The sequence below is a fragment of the Bos javanicus genome, chromosome 11 (assembly GCF_032452875.1).
Source record: "Bos javanicus breed banteng chromosome 11, ARS-OSU_banteng_1.0, whole genome shotgun sequence".
In the NCBI taxonomy this organism is placed as follows: Eukaryota; Metazoa; Chordata; class Mammalia; order Artiodactyla; family Bovidae; genus Bos; species Bos javanicus.
The window spans coordinates 72,862,913-72,882,048 of NC_083878.1; the positions used below are offsets into that span (position 1 = coordinate 72,862,913).

The 19,136-nt window shown below is 52.3% G+C and overlaps 1 protein-coding gene across 1 annotated transcript; it reads right to left on the reverse strand.

The window, feature by feature from the left end:
• Window positions 1-1,580: 1,580 nt before the first annotated feature.
• On the reverse strand, window positions 1,581-19,136 carry CIMIP2C (ciliary microtubule inner protein 2C). Its single transcript, XM_061433060.1, has 4 exons — window positions 18,990-19,136; window positions 5,495-5,768; window positions 3,826-3,938; window positions 1,581-1,787 (listed from the first exon to the last, which is right to left on the reverse strand). The coding sequence occupies exons 1-4, from the start codon at window positions 19,061-19,063 to the stop codon at window positions 1,643-1,645; spliced, it is 606 nt and encodes a 201-aa protein (XP_061289044.1). The 5' UTR covers window positions 19,064-19,136; the 3' UTR covers window positions 1,581-1,642.

Below are 19,136 nucleotides of genomic sequence, written 5' to 3' on the forward strand. Positions count from 1 at the left end.
CTTAAGTTTGCCAGTGTCTGAGATGTGCCAAGACTGAGATTGGCCAGTCTTTTTGAGGCCAACCCATGTCACAGCGGGGACCAAGCCAAACCAGATGAAATTCACCAGGAGAATATACATCTTGCGCTTACTTCCACGGGCCTCCCTTCAGCCTCTCTCCTTGCATCTCGGGTGCAGGCTGTACAGAGCTATGCGCTGAGCAGTCTTTCCAATTGGTGCCTGGCTTCCCAAGACATCTTGGCCCCACTTGACACCCCTGCACCCTTGGGACATGACAGTATGTGACCAGCAATCAGGGTTTATTTGCTTTGCCACTCGGCCAAACCCTTGAATTAATGTGGCCACCACAGGGACTCTCTGGAGCCCAGTTGGTTTGGGACACAGGAGAAGCCCCTTAGGGGGTCCATAAAAGCTGTCAGATGCCTACCTGATGGGCTTTTTTCTTGTTTTTTCTTGTTTACACTCTCTTCAGGGAGGAGGTGTCTAAAGACTGGCTTACAGGGGAAGGGCTGTGCTCACCTTCCCATGAACCTGAATCTGCTGTGGTCACATTGTCTTTTGGGGAAATAAGAACCCATTTCACTCATGCAGGGGAACTAAGAGCCCTTTCTTAACGGAGTCCCTTGATCAGATCCAGGGGGTGCTAGGATGTTGGCATGCACCCGAGGCATGGGTACACACCTGGCCCGAGGTTCCTATCCTAGATCCTGTCTCTAAAGGAGCTCTTGTGACCTCTCCTGCAGGCCGGAGGCCACCTAGGAGGTGGAGGTGGGGAGCAGCACCCTCCACAACCTGAGCCTCTGCAGCCATCTCAGAGTGTGAACCAGGAGCCCAGTGTCCACTCTTGGCTAGGGGCTCCTGACACACAGCGATACCTTGAAGATTGACTTGGCCTCAGGTCCCTTCCCCTCCGTCACTTCTAGAAACAGTCCCGGGGCGATGCCAAAGCAGCCTGTCCCTGCCAGTCAGGGCAGGATGGAGAAAGTGGTTTCTTCCTTCAGACACCACAGGGCCCTCTGGGATCTGCGTCATCCCTGCCCCTCAGCCCCCACTTGGACCACAAGTGAAGAGTGTAGGGGGAATACCAGCAATTGGGAGTCCGAAAGGTCTGGGTCCACATCCTGGCTGTGCCACTTCCCAGCTGCGTGAGTTTGGACAGCTCTCTCCACCTCTGAGCCCCAGGGTCTTTATCAGTGAAGTAGGGACAACACCCCCTCTCTCACAGGCTGTCATGTGAGTGAAAGGATGCTGAGCCAGGGCTCAAGTGGGATTTCCTTAGCATTACTAGTGTGAGTGGTCCAGGACCACTACCGCCTCCTTCTCAGTCATGGCCTAACGGGACCCTTGATTATCCCAGTGGGGGCAGACGGGAGGGCTCACTCTGCCTGAGTGCCTCAGGACCCCTGCAGTCCTCCAGAGAGAGGTGGGTGGGCCCAGCAGGGGACTGACATTGCTTTTTGTTGGTGCTGACACCTGGGGTGAGCATCCCACAGGTCCCTCAGACCCCAAGCTATGTGACCCTCAGGCACTGTCCAGCTGAGGCCAAGTGCTCCTGGAGCTCAGAAGAGAAGAACATGGGATGGTCATGGCTAAAGATTTTATTCCAGAAAGCCAACCTTGTCAGGGCCGTGGCTCTCAGGTGTCACGCTCTGAATTCAAAGTAGCAGTCCCGCCTTTGCCGCTCCTGTGGGGAGACCCTCTTCCCCGATGGGAATGTCTGGTAGGTCCTCAGGTTCTCAGGGGCCACTCTTAATAGATGCCACTTCTCCTTCGGGCTCAGAGGAGGCCTGGGGGGTGAGGGTGGAGCCAGTGTCATGCAGTGAGCCAGGCCACCAGCATGAAAAAGGCCCATTTTCCAGCTCATGATGCTGGCTCTGCTGGCTGCTGGTCAGCTTAGCATCTGGTAAGTCACCCTGCACTCAAGATCAGAAGGACTTGTGTTTGCACAGAAGCTCAGTGGTTAAGGGCAAGGGCATCGGTGTCAGGAAGCTGGGATGGATTCCAACCCAGTTCCTGCTAGAAGTGTACACATGTAAGATGGACTGATGTTGGTACCTCCCTCCTAACTTTGCTTTGAGGAGTAAATGAAATAATGCATGCAAAGCACTAATAGAATGCTGAACAAGGAGCAAACACTCAACACATGTTCTAAGAATGTGCTGTAGTACTGATGATGATGGTGATAGTTATGATGGCGATGGTAGTGGTGATGGTAACGGTGTAGATGATGAAGATGGTGATGGTGGTGATGGTGATGGTGATAATGGTGATGAAGATGATAGTGATAAATAGAGATGATGATGGTGGTGATAGTGATGAAAAAGACAATAGCAATGAACCTCAGGGAAGGACAGGGACATTCCCCAGGCCACAGAGATGATCAGAGTAAAGGCTGAGTGCAAGCAACGACCCTCTTACTCCCAAACACCTCTTTGGTGCTCTGTGTTAGACATGAAGCCGTCAGCAGCAGCACGGGCTGTCAGGCAGTTGGAGAAGGGACAGAGTTAGGGCATCCTGGGGTCCCTCAGCTGTAGGAGATGTAGATGCTGTTCGGTGAGGTCTCAAGAGGAGACTTGTCCCCAGGCGAGGCCCTACAATGTCTCCAGGGATGGACTGGCTCAGAGCCACCCAAGGTGGTGAGATGGCCAATCTAGAATCTTAGCATTGGTGTTGGGAGATCTGGGTTCCCTCCAGTTCTACCTCCTACTAGACTTGCCATCTGTACAAGTCCCCACAGCCATTACTAAGTCAGTTTCCCTTTTTAGAAAATGGGTCCATCTGTCCCACAGAGAAGAATCTGTGCATGCTAAGCTGCTTCACTCCTGTCTGACTCTGTGCGACCCCATGGACTGTAGCCCACCAGGCCCCTCTGTCCATGGGATTCTCCAGGCAAGAATACGGAAGTGGGTTGTCATTTCCTCCTCCAAGGGATCTTCCCAATCCAAGGGTCAAACTGGTGTCTCACGTCTCCTACATTGGCAGGTGGGTTCTTTACCACTAGCACCATCTGGGAAGAATCTATAGGTGATGTTAAATTGTATCTTCAAAAACCATTAAACTCTATGGAAAGGGTTGCTGCTTTATCAGTAAACAACAATGGCAAGACTCGGGGCTCCTGAGGCAAGCAAAGGTCAGAATGGAGTTGGAAACCCAAGATCTGTCCACTAACCTTCCGATGCCCCCTACTCCATAGGACACCTCAGGGCACAGACTTCAGACCTCCCTGCCTGGGCATCAGGAGGGAGATCAAGGAAACAACATGCCTGGGTTATCTCACAGGGCAGAGATGGCCTCCCCTGGGAAAAGAAGCTCTACCAATTAAAAACCGTGATATACTTTCATATTTCTTAGACTGTTGGGCTTTGAAAAAATATGGTCGAGTCCCTAGGAGTACGTTTCCTCTGAGCCTACACCAGGGCTGGAGATACGGTCCCTGTTTTGTGTAGTACTCTGTAGGTCCACCAGAGGGCAGCAGCTCCTTGCTGCACGGAGTGGCTGCGCCTGCGTTTGGACCAGTGTAGCTCCAAGGCTGCCATGGCAGAGGAACGGTCCTGCAGCTTCAGGCCAGCAAAGATGATGCGGTTTGCCGCCAAATTCCCAGTGCATCTGACCAGGCAGATGATCTTCCTGATTCTGCCCATTCAGGTTCCTGGCCTCCCCTCCTGAGGCTCACCCCCTAGCTCTGTTTAACTGTCATCCTGTGTGCTGCAGGAGTTAAAAGTTTTAACTCGTTTCTCAGTCTGGGGGCCTGCAGGCCTGGCAAGAGCCGGCGCCCTGTGGACACAAGCTGGTGAATGCGCGGAGGAGGGGAGGGAAAGCACTCACAGGTCGGTGGGGATGGGGTACCGGTCCCACTCCTTCACGGGCAGCACAAAGTAGGGGACCCGGTGCACCAAGCCTGTCTTGTCTAGATAGTGCTCCCGATGCCGCTGCGCCATCTACAGTCCAACCAAGGAAGAGAGGACCGGTCGTTAGTGCGCGGGAGTGACCGCGGGCGCCTGCTCCCTCCCCGGCTGTACCTTGGCAGGGGCTGGGGTCGTCTCCCCTCATGCCCCCAGAGAAGAATCCCCAGCTGGGTGCCCTTCTGAGCCCCAGTTCCTTGTCTGGCTCCTGGCGATAATGATACACCCCACACCAGCTGTGCTGGTCGAGTCAATGAGGCAGGGGACAGCAGAGGTGAGGTATGTGAGGCCCCGCTCAATAGGCGGCCCAAGTGAGCTATATGCGCGCCCGCGCGCGCGCGCGCGCGCGTGTGTGTGTGTGTGTGTGTGTGTGTACCCCATAGACGGGCTCCTCTGTCCATGGGCTTTTCCAGGCAAGCCTACTGGAGTGGGTTGCCAGAATGGAGTGTCTCCCTTTCCCTCCCTCCTGGAGAGGCTGTGCTCCCTGGGCCCCACAGCATGGGTCCACAGCTCCTCAGAGTCTGACACCATCAACCCGGCCATCTCTCCTGGGGAAGCAGCCTTCTCATGCCGTTCTCCACCCTGGGGACCAGGAGGCATCCGGGTCCCTGAAATCAGGCTAGGAGGGATGTTTGCAAAGATGTTGAGGGGCCATGAGGTTTCCAAGACCACAGCAGAGAGGGAGCCCTGGCCTCCCCAAGGTGAGCGAGCGTCTGTGAGCCTGTGGCCCTCTGGAACCAGGTCTGGGGGAGCAGGATAAGGACAAGATGGGGGTACGGGCAGACACCCCTCCATCTGCCTCTCTTTCCCCAAGGGCAGGGGGGTCTGAAGTCAACTTGGTGCATTCGTACGTCCTAAGTCGCTTCAGTCAGTGTCCGACTCTTTGCAACCCTATGGACAATAGCCTGCCAGGCTCCTCTGTCCATGGGATTCTTCAGGCAAGAATACTGGAGTGGGTTGTCATGCCCTTCTCCAGGGGATCTTCCCCACCCAGGGATCAAACCTGCATCTCCTCTGTCTCCTGCATTGGCAGGCGGCTTCTTACCGCTAGCACCACCTGGCTCGGGCTCATCCTTAAAGAGCCAGTGAAGCAGGAGTTGGTGTTGGGTGGGCACTGGGATCTGGTGTACTGTGAAGAGTAGACTTGGGGCTGGAGCCTGGCTGGGGCTCTGCAGTCCTCAGTGTACGATATTCATACTGTGGGTGAACCTTAGGGCTTTTGCTCAGAAAGGAGGTAAGTGAGGGCCCAGGGGGAGAGGCGATGACTGGGGGGAAGTGATGGCAGGAACACCCCAAAGGCTCCCAGCTCTCACAGCAGCAGGGGAGCAGGGGATGAGCCACTGGACCCCCCAGAGTGGGAAGGTCAGATTTGAGGGGGCAGTCAGAGAAGCAGAGCACTGAGCCCCTCCACGCGCCCAGCCAAACTCACCAGGTTCCCTGCTGGCTCAGGGGCTCTGCAAAAGCTAACAGAGGCGCTCTGGAGGCTGAGAGTCTCCCCGGGCCACCAGCCGTCACTCCCTCCCCATGGCAGGGGAGAGGGGACGTAGGGGGAGTGAGGAAGGGGTGGCCGGAGCCCAGCCAGGACCGCCCACCTGGTAGAAGTGCGAGAGCTCGGCCCAGCGGCTGCTATCCAGGTTGAAGCGGGTGTAGCTGGGGGTGTGCAGCCAGCGGTCCCGGGTGAGGGCGCGGTTCCTCAGCACTTGGGTGGGGTTCGGGGAGAAGATGGTCGGGAAGTGGCCGCCTCTGCTGAAGGCAGTGGAGCTCCTCCCCAGGGCTGCATTGCGCTGGTCCTGGAAGTACTTGAGGGTGGTGGTACCGTAGGGGGAGCCGAAGGAGAAGGCCACGCCAGGAACGTGGCCTTTGTACCTGAGAGAGCAGGGCAGGGCGCGGTGGAGGGCTCCAGGCTAGTTCCTTAAAGACTGCGGGCGAGGTCAGTGGGCCCCGCTGGTCACCTCCTGGTCTCAAGAGGCTTCCTAAGGTGCCCGCCCAGCTCAGGCCTCAGGAAAGGACACATGAGAGAGATGCTGGGCCTCTACCCCCCCACAGAGATCTCTCCAGACCAGAGGCTCACAAGGGGGCCAGGACACCGGGTCCAGTCCTGACCTCCTCAGAGAGGCTGTAGGCAAATCACTTCTCCTTGACGGGCCTCCATTGATGGAGGGGTTGACCTGAAGGTGCGGAGGCCACCTGCAACTCTGAAAAGATAGCGCTAAGCCATGTCTGACTCTTGCAATCCCATGAACTGTAGCCTGCCAGGCTCCTCTGTCCATGGGATTCTCCAGGCAAGAATACTGGAGTGGGTTGCCATTTCCTTCTCCACGGTTCCGAGGTTATGGCTGAAGGGTCAGGGGTCAGGGTGGCCAGGGCTCCAGCCTTCCAGCCTGCCTTCCAGCACCTCGGCCTCACACAGCACCATCCACTTGGCCTGGAGAGCTCGCCCAGCTTCTGGAGCTCCGTCACCCTCTGTGACAAAGGGGGCCAGTGGAAGGGACAGGAGGAGGCAAGCAGAGCCCCTTGGGGACACAGAGCAGAGCAGAACAGACCCAGCATGCTCAAGAGCCCTGGTTAAGCAAGACTCACACAGAGAGCACGGAGACTCGTTTGGGGAGAGGGTGAGGAGAGTCAGTGACATCAGAGAGTGTGGGAATCGGATTTGGGGCAATAATACCAAGAGGTCAAAGCCTCCTCCCCGTCAGCACAGCTCCCCCAACCGCCCCGCCCCGGGCCCTCACCCTCAGAAACCTGGCCCTGTCTCCCTCCCGCCTGGTTCTGCCGTTGGAGTCACTCTCCCGGAGCCGCTGATGGCCTTTCTGCTGCGCTGGACGATGTGGACCACTGTCATCTTGAAACATCACTTGTGGTTTTTATTACACTGCTCTCTTGTCTGCTGTTGGTTTTCATCAACCTCTCTGTCCTTCTCATCATGTCCCTCCTCTGTCCACTTCCTTTGGGGTCTTCTTGGCCGCCCCCCCCTCCGCTGAGTCCTCCTGGCGATGGCCCCCATGCCCTGGCCTTAACCCTCACCAGTGTGTGGAGGACCCCCGGTCTACATCTCCAGCCCAGAAGCTCCCCCCAGGCTTCAGACTCCTGTGTACAGTTGCACACTCTGCGCATCTCCCTGGGATGTCCCCCAGGCCTTACTTCCCACCTTCCCCAACACTCTAGTCCCATCTCAGTGAACAGCACCCTGCAGATGTCCAACACCAAACAAGCATCCGTCTCCCCCAGCTTCATCCCTCACATCCAATCAGCCGCTGAGCCCTGCAGCTCCAATACCCCCACCTGAGCTCAGGCTACCTTGCCTTTCACCTGGACTTCAGCAGAAACAGCCTCCCTGCTCTCCTATCTGCTCTCATACCTCCAGCCCATTTCCCAGACTTCAGCCAGACTGAGCTTCCTGAAGTCAAGTCCTTAGCATGGTGTTCCAGGCTGTCAGTGTCCTGACCCTTGCCTTCCTCTCCCTCTCATCAGCCACTCTACACCCTGGTTGTAGAGAGCACTGCAGTTCCGAAGTGGAACTACTCTCCTGGCTCCCTTTCCCCCTTTTCCTCTCACTCTCCCCACCGCCAGGGTCTTGCCCTGTGCCTCCTGCCATCAGGAATGACCAGCCCGCCCCTCATCCCCCTACCCCCCGCTCTTTGCCTCCAGTACTGAAAGGTCCTTTAAGTCTTGTTCAAATGTCAGTTCTTTGAAGAAGCCTTTTCCTTGTCGCCTCTCCCAGGTGGGTCTAGGTGTTCGAGGTGGGTCCTGCTCCCTGTTCCCTCTGTGACCTAAACCCCTCTCACCCTGTCCAGCTGTTGTCTGCTTACTTCCCGTCTTCCTGCTAGACCGGGAGCTTCTCAAGGGTGGTGTCTGATCCCGTCTTACTCATGTTTTATCCCCAGTTTTCAGACAGGTCGGGCACATGGTCTGGGCAGGAGATTTCTATTGAACAAACAAGGTGAGTGGCTGACACCCTGACAGAACCAATGATGTTGGACCTACAGACATCGAAGGCCAGTGGCCACGCTCCAAGGCCCTCTGGTGCGTCTCCTGGGGTCATTTCACTGCGATGCTCCAAGTCTTACTTCCTCTCAGTTGAGCTCACTCCCCACAACGAAAACACTCACAGGGAAGCCCTGGAAGCATGGGGAGGCTGCCAGGCCACTGCTACATCGACGGCTTCTCCGTTTCAGAAGCTCATCCTGCACCAGAGGCCAAAGCACAGTGAGGCCTTTGAAGTCGTGCTTCAGCATGACCTCTGAGAGCCACCCTGGGCCTCAGTCTCCTCACCAGGAGGATAGGTGTTAGCCTAGAGTTAGGCAGAAATGCATGATTGCATCTTTGGGTGAATGGAGAGCAAGTTAAGCACGGTGGTTACTGACACACCTTCCGATTGGCTTTTCACTGAAGGCATTATAGGAGCCCTTCCAGGTTCCTGGTCCTATCCATCCTCCATGGCTCCACCTTCCTGGGGTCCTGCAGCATCTGAGGATGTCCCTGCCGGAGCAGGGAGCAATGGAGCCGATGAACCGGAAGCAGAGGGGAGACACCCCCACTGGACTTGGGCCTGTCTCCAGCCTCGTCTCTCTTGTCCCTTGGTTTCTCTCTGCCCTGGGGTCCTAACCCTCTCCCTCCTGCTGCAGCGCTCTTCCTGCTGGCCCCACCTGAGTTCCCTGCTGGCAGCCATGTCTCTGGCCCTGGGAAGATGGTGGGGTGGCTGAGTGCTTGTAAGCCTGTGGGGCCACCTTGGCCACTTCCAGAATGGAGTCCTCCTCTTGGCCCATGGCCTTCACACTCCTGGGTCTGGAGCACCCCCTCCTGCCTCACCAAGGCCTCCTTCTTCCAATCCATCCCTCCCTGTCTCTCTTGGCCTCTGTCCATCCTCCCAGTCACCTGAGATCTCTCCTTCCTGAGCGTCTTCCCTTCTGCCTACAAACATGCAAAGCTTTGCCTAGGTTGCAAAACCCTACACTTGGCCTTGCTGCTCTCTAGAGCCCTTTCTCTTCCTTCATTTCCAAATTTCTCCCGGGAATGCTCTGTACTTTCTGCCTTCATTTCTTCTGCTCTCATGCTTTTGTTGACCTCCCTCAGTCTGACTTTTGACCCCATCACTCACATATGAGCTTATACTTCTTCATTAAGGTCATAGAAGATCATCCGCTGGGAAGACATATAACCTGAGGTACAGAGTCCCTGAGAGTTCTTTGTTTTGTGTATGAAATGTAATAAAAATATCAGTTCAATCATCAAGAATCCAAAGACAAGCAGTGGGGAGATGATTCTTCCTTCATCCCGAGGAGTCCTTTGTGTAGAGGGAGCTCTTCCATGTTAGAAGTGGAGGGCATCTCCCTGGTGGGTGAAGCCCACTCTCCTTCCCCACTTTGTTTGGAAGCAAGGAAGTCCACCCTGCTCCTCCATACCCTGTTTTGGGGGATGCCCTCTGCCCCAGCCCTGCCATCTCATTTGAGGGTTCAGTGTCAGCCCCATTCCCTAATGCCAGCTTCCCTCTTTTATCTTCTTTCCCAGGTGGTTCAGAATGCAGCAGATGAAAGAGGTGCTGTAATCTACCAGTTGTTGCCAAACCCCAACACAGAGAAAATAAAGCAACAGAATGAAAATGAACCCCCGTCAACAGCATTCTGCACAGAAGAGAGCGCGACCCGAGAATATGGAACTGGCCAGCCCTCCAGGTGGAAAGGCAGCTGCGTGAAAGAACTCCGGAAATAGAGTGCCCAATGCTCTTCCTAAGACAGTGTTCAGTGATGAAATCCTGCCAATCAGCGATGATTCAAAAGGGAAAAAAAACACTCAGGAATGTAGAACCTCTGTTAGAATGACTGGTGGTTACTTCGCATCTATTTAAGTGCAGAACTAGGAATAGCTACTAGGTGAAGGCTGGTTGCAGAAAAGAATGTAAATGTTATAAAACCTGTCAAAGGAGAAAATAATTTAAGTAAGAAAAATTGAGGGGTGGGTGGGAGGGAGATGGGAATGCACTTAGGATTTTTAAAGCACAGCCAACCCATGGCATCCAAAATTGAAACACGTTGGTAAAAATAACATAATTACTCTAACCCCGTAATGGGTTTTATTCTCTCTCCCTCTCCTGTTCTCTCTGTTAGAAGGAACTTTTAGAAACAAATATCTCTTGTGATGAATTAGCATTTATCTAAAGTCTGTTCTTCCGTTTTACTTCAGTGTCTTTCTCTTCAGTTGAGTTTGAGTTAGGTTGCATTTCATGCTTTTCTTTTTAAAATAGTAAATATGGTATGATCATCTTTTTGTAAAATTGTTGTCTATCTTTCTATCCATTGTCCACACACCCATCCATTTAGCCTTCTTTCTGAATATATACATAAAAAGAAACCTAAAATGAAGGTCAGGTTAATCCTAGGTGTTTGGGTTTGGGGTGATTTGTTGAGTTCATCTTCACTTGAACAGGTAATATTTTTTAAGTGAGTCAGATGGCATTAAGAGTTACTTATGGAGCTCAATATCGAAACAACAAGCAACCCAATCAAAAAATAAGAAGACCTAAATGGCCATTTCTCCAAAGAAGACAACTGGGTGGCCAACAAACACATGAAACGATGTTTAACATCACTATCAGAGAAGTGCAAATCAAAAGTAAAATGAGGTACCACCTCACACCAGCCAGAATGGCCACCATTAAGAAATCTGCAGATAACAAACGCTTAGAGGGTGTGGAGAAAAGGGAACCCTCTCACCCTGTTGGTGGCCATGTAAATTGGTACAGCCACTGTGGAGAATGGCATGGAGGTTCCTTTAAAAACTAAAAATGAAACTACGATATGACCCAGCAATTCCACTACTGGGCATATGCCTTGAGAAAACCATAATGCAAAAAGACACATGCACCCCAATGTCCGTTGCAGTACTGTTGATAACAGCCAGGACATGGAAGCAAGCTAGACGATACATCGATGGTGAATGGATAAAGATATGGTACATATATACAATGGCATACTACGCAGTCACAGAAAGGAACGAAAGTGGGTCATTTTGTAGAGATGTGGATGGACTTAGAGTCTGTTGTACAGAATGAAGTCAGGAAGACAAAAACAAATATATATTCACACATATATGTGGAATCTAATAAAAAGTGGTACAGATGAACCTGTTTGCAGGGCAGGAATAGAGATGCAGATGTAGCGAATAGACTTATGAACACGGGGAGGGGAGAGGGATGGGTGGGATGAATTGAGAGATTGGGACTGGCATATGTACACGTGTGAAATAGACAGCTAGTGGGAAGGTGCTATATAGAGCAGGGAGCTCAGCTCAGCGATCTGTGATGACCTAGAGAGGAGGGATGGGGCTGGGGTAGGAGGTTGGTTCAAGAGGGAGGGGATATGTGTATACTTATAGCTGATTCACTTTGTTGTACAGCAGAAACTAACACAATGTTATAAAGTAATTATACTCCAATTTGGGTTTCCCTCATAGCTCAGTCGGTTAAGAAACTGCCTGTAATGCAGGAGACCTGGGTTCGATTCCTGGGTCGGGAAGATCCCCTGGAGAAGGGAATGGCAACCCACTCTAGTATTCTTGCCTGGAGAATCCCATGGACGGAAGAGCCTGGTGGGCCACAGCCCATGGGGTCACAAGAATTGGACACGACTTAGCAATACTCCAATTTAAAAAAAGAGTTACTTTATCAGGAAGCCACTGTGTGCTGGTGAGATGCTAGGTGTTGACAATGCGAAGGCTGCATCCCTCAGCCTGCCTTCATCACTCCTACCCCTCACTCGGTGTTTACTGATTCCTGGAGTGGACGTGTGTGCTAGGCGTGGTCAAGGATCCAGTGCTATTAAACATGAGGAGGGAAGGCCCGTTCCCATGGGCGGGGTGGGGGATGTTGTATGGGAGGAGAGCTGGTGGAGCTCCATGAAGGGGTCTCCATTGGCGGAAGCTTTTCGGGAAACTTCAGCAGAAGGGAGGACAGACCCAGGCCTGCCGCTCTTTCCCTGCTCTTCTACTAGGCGCTGGTGTTGCCCCAGAGTCCTTTTCTCTCTTCGGGGACCCACTGCCTCTGGGAGAGCTCATTCACATTAGACGTCCAACACCAAGGACACCCAGATCCGTGTCTCCAGCTCCGATCTTTCTTCTGGCCACAGATCCACACATCCAGGTGTCCACCGAGGGCTTGCCGGGGGCATCAGACTCAGCACAACCAAAACTAGCCTGCTGTTCCTCCTGGCTCTCCTTGTCCTGGTTAACACCACCTCCATCTATAGAATCCCCCAGAAACCAGGCCTCACCCTACTAATTGCCACATCGGCCTCTCTGCCAGTCCTGCTTCTGCTCCCTCCTTAGGGATTTCCCATGGCCCTCCACCCTCCCAGGGCTACAAGCCCTCCTCTTTGCTTAACTGGGCAGCCTCGGATCTCATAGTAAGTCCCCTTGACCAGCGGTCCCCAAATTTTATAGCACCAGGTACTAGTTTCATGGAAGACAATTTTTCCGCAGACAGTTGCGGGGGGTGGGGCGGTTCGGACTGATTCCAGCGCATTTCATTTACTGTGCACTTTATTTCTATTATTATTGTATCACCTCCACCTCAGATCATCAAGCATTAGATCCCGGAGGTTGGAGACCCCCGCCCTAGACCCAGGCTCACCCCCTGCAGCCTGTCGTCCACACTGATGACAGAGTGATCCTTCATCATCAGATCCCCACGGTGCACCCCCTCCTCTCACTTCCCCAGAGGTGCCCTATGCCCTGGACACGTCACTTACATCCCTGGGGACCTGCATGCTCTCCGAGCTTTCACACACGTTTCTCTACCTGGAAGGATGCATCCCCGCCCAACCAGGGGGCTCTCACCCTCACTCACAGAGCCAGGCTCCCTGTTGTCTTCCCCGACCACCCGCCTACCCAGCATCTCTGCCCCACAAAAGGATTATGACCCTTCATCCAGCTGGAGGTCCACATTAGGTCATCTCCTCTGCTAATGTGAGTTCTCCTTTACCCCAAAAACCTACAGTGCCCCTGACCCATGACAAGTGCTCAATAAATGTTCGCTGGGAGAGGCATAAGTCCAGAAGCTGGGGGAACTGTGTCCTGGAACATCGGGCTTCCATATGCCAAGGGCACACAGGCACAAAGCATCCCGCCCCCGGAGGCGGGTGTGCATCTCAAAGAAAGGAGCTTTAGAAAGGTGACGTGTCTTTGTGATTCTTCTCTCTGCCACACTCCTCCTCTGCTCCCTGCTCTCCCACCTTCTCTGAATGCCAAGATATTTGCATCCCAATATAAGAGAAGCCCTCTCCTCTGCAGAACCTCCTAAGGTTCTGCCTGGAATCTGGATTCGATTCAGCTCCTGCTGCTCTGGATAGGGTGTATGAGGTGTGCCCGTGCGTGTGTGTGTGTGTGTAGGCACACATGTGCAGGCATATGCACACAGTCATATTTATTTAGCTCTCAGGGGGCACACCTTGACCAGGTCTATGTGCCCATTCTCTTACATTTGTGACCCATGAGCATGATCGCCCAGTTCCATGGTAGAGCCCCATTTTTGTGGAGTGTATGGTGGGCCAAGGTGGAAAGAACAGAAGGGAATGGTATGTTTCACAACTGGGCATCGCATGGTCCCTACAGCACCGTCGCACCTCCTCCTCCTCCTCCATCCCTGCCCCTCACCCGCCTGCACACCACACAAGCTTGGAGACGGTGCTCAGCCTGGTCCACAGCAAAGGCCCACTGTGGTTACTATGTGCACAGAGAGCCACCCCTCCCTCCCTCTTAATAGCACTGCTTGGCCCTACAGCTAACATTCAAATTAATTACTGTGCACCATCGGGGATCCCATGAGCAGCTTATTAACTAATTAACTTGTAACTGTTCAGTGTGTCCTCATTCCATGAGCGCCCTCTTCCCCACCTACTTCCTGCTGAGTATGGTTTTGATCAGATCCCTCCCCGGGCAACAACCTTCACGGTGCCCCACCACCTGGGAAATGAAGAACAAACTGGGCCAGGTGAAATGGGCCCTCCTTGACATGGGCCCTGTGAGAGGTCTTTCCAGTCCAATCATCCACTTCCTTATCCCAGTGTGACCAAGCAGGACCCTATGGGACTTTCCTAGGACACAATCCCCCCCAACCCCGATCCCCCAATCATGTCCTCTGCCTGCTCTTGTCTGTAGAAAAACTGTAGCTTCCTAGGCCTTCCCCGAATTAAAAAGAAGAAATTTCATCAGAGATGTGAGAAAATGCAGAAAGAAAGGGAAAGGGTCAGGCAAGACAAAAATAATACTAGTTTGGCCATTAAACAAAGTCAAGCACCTCTAGTTCCTCCTCAAGGACTATAGATAATATTCTAAGCCATGTCCTGTGAGCCGTGGTGCAGATACTGAAACACCCACCAGGTGGAAGAAGTTAGTTGCATGCTGCCCACAAGTGCGTAGACCCCAGACTGGTTGGAACCAGAAGGTTGATGATGCTGACTCCTGATTACCTCACTACCAACCAGTCAGAAGGATGCCCACAAGCTAATCAGGCACCCCAGAACCCTCCATCCTCACCCTGTCCTTAAAGCCTTTCCCTGAAAACCGTCAGTGAATTGGGGCTTTTGAGCACTAGCTACCTGGACTCCTTGCTTGGTGCCCTGCAATAAACTTAGCACTTCCCTTTACCACAACCCAGGTCAGTAGGTTACCTTTACTGGGCACAGGCGAGCAGACATAAGTTAGGTTCAGTAACAGCTTTGCCACTCCAGGCAAATAGGCCATTTTTTGCTTTCAAAGCACATCCTGCTGGTACCTCCAGTTCATGCCTTTCCCTAGGGCATCCCCTCCATCCAGAAGATGCTTCCTCCTCTCCCCAGATTCTGATCTTATCCATCCTTCAAGATACGTTCATATATCCCCTTCCCATCAAGCCTCTTCTGACCCACCCGTAGCCCATGCCCATCCCCACCATTGAACTGTCTCTCTTCCTTGTGCCTCTCTTATGTCTCAGCCCACACACTGCTGTGTTGTAAACATCTGTGCCCTGGTAAATTCTTCCTTTCTGAATTGCAAACTCCACGGGGAGAGAGGGCTGCACTACTCATACTTGCGTCCCTATATTCCTGGTACTCAGTAGGTGCTCTGGAAATATTTGCTGAATTGATTACCAGCTACCAGAGGCTCAAAAAAAGACTTTGATAGGGTTACAACTTCATGTCCTTGCACACTTGGTGCCACCAGGGTCCCCACGACCCAAGCAGCTGTGCCATATTCACGCTCAACCCTCACTGGGGCAGAGCTGCCACAGGCAAAAAAAAGCCTTGTGTCTATGTACGCAGGGTTGCTTCGGTCATGTTCAACTCTTTGTGACCCTGTAGACTGTGGCCAGCCAAGCTTCTCCATCAGTGGGCTTCTCCAGGCAAGAATACTGGAGTGGGTTGCCATCCCCTTCTAGAGCACTGTATTTCCTGCTGCCCTAGCCGCCAACTCCCCTGTGTAAGCTGCCAGAGCCCCTGCAATCTAAGGAGCTGCACCATCTCCACACCTGGTCCTCACTGGGGCAGACCCAAGTCCTCCAGGGCAGTCTCAGGAGCAAATCCCAGTGGACGACCCACATGCAGAGGTGGAAATAAAACCACAATTGCAACCCAGGTGCAGTATGGCTAAGGAAGAGGACCAAAACCTTCCCACCAGCTATACAAGCTGCAGATTAAATCCACAAGATCAACCAGACAGACTCTGTGTCTATGGAATATATAAAAGGACCCTGAGAGCTCCTACAAAAGCAAACACACTAGTTCTGATAGCTGTGGACATTAGAGGCAAGAACACACAGGAGTAGGACCAGATTAGAGTGTGAGCTGCCCCCACAGCAGGTCCAGAGACCAGCGCAGTGTTGGAGGGCATCCTAGGGAGTTAAGGTGGACTGTGACTCCCAGAGAGGGAAAGGACACTGACAGAAGAGACTCAAGTAAAACATGTATTATTCATATATTTTGACTTGTTCTGTAGTTTATTTTGGATTTTTTTCTTTTTTTTTCCTTTTTTTTTCACTTTTATGTAGTTGTCGATTTATTAGCACTATGAAATCTAATTAAGCGTTTGAGTTTTTTTTTTCAATCACACTTTTTATTGCTGTTATAAACTTCTGCCTCTATGTTGGCCTTTTGCAGTTCTGTGGAGTTTTCCTTTTCCTTCTTTTTTTCTCTTTTTTTAATTTTTAATTTTTTAAACCTATTAAGATTTTTCTACATTTATTCTTTTTTTGCTTTTCCTACTTTTCTTTTCCCCTTGCAGTTAATCTTTAATATTTACTGAATTGAACTGACAAATGGGAGCACATTTCTAAAGGCTGATGACTCTTCTGGAGAGAGGGAGAGTCCCTGTTATGAAGCCTGAGTCTCCAGGGGCCCATCTCCTGTTTTTAGAAAGGCTCCCCAGTCCCTCAGGGCTGTGTGAGTGGCATCAGGTACCCAATAGGGCATATGCATCTCCTACATCCTCCTGGGCAGATGGCCTGCGTTTTGTGCCCAGGGATGTGTTTGGACTGGGAGATGGGTGAGGTGTTGGGGGAGGCAGAGAGAGCCTGGATCTGCCCTAGAAGCAGGAAGCACAGAGTCAGTGTGCTTGAAAAGCCTTACAACCCCAGGGACTCTGACCCAAGAGCTCTCTGCTCACTGCAGAGATGGGACAGAGGCCAAACAATGGCACAATATCTGTGTGCTGGTCCACTAAGGGACCAGATGGAGCATCCTATTCCCCTCAGTACCTAGAATCAGGCCTTGAACACTGTAGGAATCTAACTGATGATAATTGCTAACAGCTGCGGACAGCAGGGTGTTGACATCACAGAGACCTGGCTGGTGAACCTGATGAATGACCTTGGGCAATTTCTCATCTGGGTTTTTGTGAAGAGTAAAAAAAAAAAAAAGTTTGTAAAAAGCCCAGCTCAATGCCAGGCACATAGTAGGTGCTTATACATAGGAGTTCACAGTGCTGCTACAGGGCATCAGCGGCCTGGTGGCAGCCCAGCTGCCTGGAAGCATCCTGGAAGCATCACCAGCCTGAGGTTCAGGCACGTCCCCCCTGCCCAGACCTCAATGACCACGTCTGGAATGGGAGGTGGGATGGCTGGACTACCTGATTTCCGAGGTCCTTAATATTTGTCAATACTCTCTGCCTCTATGAATAAAACTGGTAAGGGGGATGATTTGAGTGTTACAAGAGGCTAGTTGCTCTTAAAATCCTGTGATTAATCTTTGAAAAGGCATATAAAAATAATAATTACCCAAGTGTGGCGAGAAACCTTGGATTCGTTCATTACATTAATAAAATCACCAATGAGGTAGCACTCAGACATATAAGACAACTCAATCCATTCCTTGTTGATGAGAATCTTTAGGGCGAACACATCCCTCCCAGAAAGATCCAGCTGATAAAGTAGCATATATAGGCTCAGCTGCTCATGCTTGAAGCCTTATTTATGATTCACTTGTTATCACAATTTCTAGATCAATCACAGGACAGGGCACTCAAGGGAACTGCAGATAAGTGGTATGGATAGAGAAGCGTCCTAGGATTGCTTCTGAAACATGCAGCTTTCCTCCCTGCAGTCCCAGACAGACTAGGGGAGCTCTGGGGGAGGGTTAGGTTCCAACAAAGACCGTGGTGGGCTTAAGAAAAAAAAATATCAATGTATAAAATCAAATTTCATGCTAAACACCCAGAATATGTTGTAAACACCACTATCCAAGGCTGCAAAGACGGTTTAGAACTAAACCTTCTGTATTCACACCAGACTGAAACCCATCCAGGGCAACCTCCCTCTCCTCATTTGTTTGTCTTAACCCAACATCTGGCCCATCCCAAGCACTCAACATGTCTTTATCAAGGGAATGCCCAAATGATTGAAAGAATTAATAGGAAAATTCTTATTCACCTTTTCTAAGACACCAGGCTTGACTTCAGAAAACAACTGTGACCTGGTAAATCAGCTTTGCCAGGTGGGAGCCAAAGCAGCTTTTGAGTTCCCCAAGAGCCAGGAAAGGCCTTGTCCACAAAGGGACTGGCTTAAAGCTACAGTGCCTGCCCCTAGTCACTGCACCACCTCTGTGTGCAGAAATGACTTTAACATCACAGCTCCTCCATGTCCTGCTTATTCTGCTTCAAGACAATCCAAATGTCATATAAAATAAACAGTGGGACCTCTTCTTGATTTTGTGGTCTATTTGGTTTGCAGAAGAAAGCCTGTGTTTTTTCACCCACACAGAGTTGGTGACTGCAAAACTCTCAAGACATTAATTTCATTCATCCATTCAGTTGGGATGTGCAGACACAGTGCAGGTGGATTCTCAGAACCCAGCCCCCATCCTCAATGCTCCTGTCGACTGGTAGGAGAGAGAAGACCATCTCACACCTTGGAAGAGAAGGTCCGAAGTGGAAATCTCACTTTGAAAGAAAGGACCAGACAATGGAAGGGAACAGTCAGACTTGCACCTTAGAGGTTTGGAGTGTGGAAGGAAAGGTAGGTTTCCTTAGAGTGAGCAAGGAAAGGTAGGTTCGGCCCTGCATCCGATAATGCTAAAGGCCGGGAAGCTTTCGAAGGCAGCATTCTTCGAGGATTAAGTGAGATCAGTGGGGGCACCCACGACGCGTCCGGATTCTTTCATCTCTGCTTCCGGGTGCGCACCCGCAGGCATCCTGGATGCTCGCACGGTGCTGAGGGACAAAGAGCTCACTTCCTTCCCCAGGACACCTCATCCTCTTGTTTCTGCCCAGCGTCTCCAAACACCAGCCCCACATCTTCCCCTCCTCTCCCTGATCCGGACCCCATCCGCTGTTATCCCAGGCAGACGGCATGGAGCCCGCTAGGTACGGACTTCCCACTGAAGGGCAACTGGAGAGCCCCTGCCGCACCCAGACACTGCATGGTCTGAGAGTGCAAGGCCCTGGGGAGACCACCCCACCAAGTGAAAACTTGGCCCAACCTGGTTCCTTCAACTTCAGACTCCGCGGGGGTGGAGTTTCGAGGCGGGAGGAGGGTTTTGTGAAGGGAGTAGAGGAGGGATGCCCCCAGGGACTCAGACCCCCACTCCCACCCCAGGTTCAGGCGGGGCTGACGCGCGGCGGTCTTACCCGGGCATGAGGCCGGGGGGCACGTAAGCGGCATTGAACTCTGTCAGTAGGGTGCCCGCGCTGCGAGAGGCCATGATGGGGGCGGCGAGCGCGCAGCGAGCCCGGGCGCTCCGGCCCCACGGTCAACAGCACGGGTCACCCGGCAAC

What these genes read in the sequence shown, in the direction of transcription:
- CIMIP2C (XM_061433060.1), bottom strand. Translation starts at nt 19,063, where the DNA reads ATGGCCTCTCGCAGCGCGGGCACCCTACTGACAGAGTTCAATGCCGCT. An exon ending in CCCCCCGGCCTCATGCCCGG is followed by an intron (nt 5,769 to 18,989) that starts GTAAGACCGCCG and finishes CTGCTCTCTCAG; the next exon opens with GTACAAAGGCCACGTTCCTG. An exon ending in AGCTCTCGCACTTCTACCAG is followed by an intron (nt 3,939 to 5,494) that starts GTGGGCGGTCCT and finishes GTTGGACTGTAG; the next exon opens with ATGGCGCAGCGGCATCGGGA.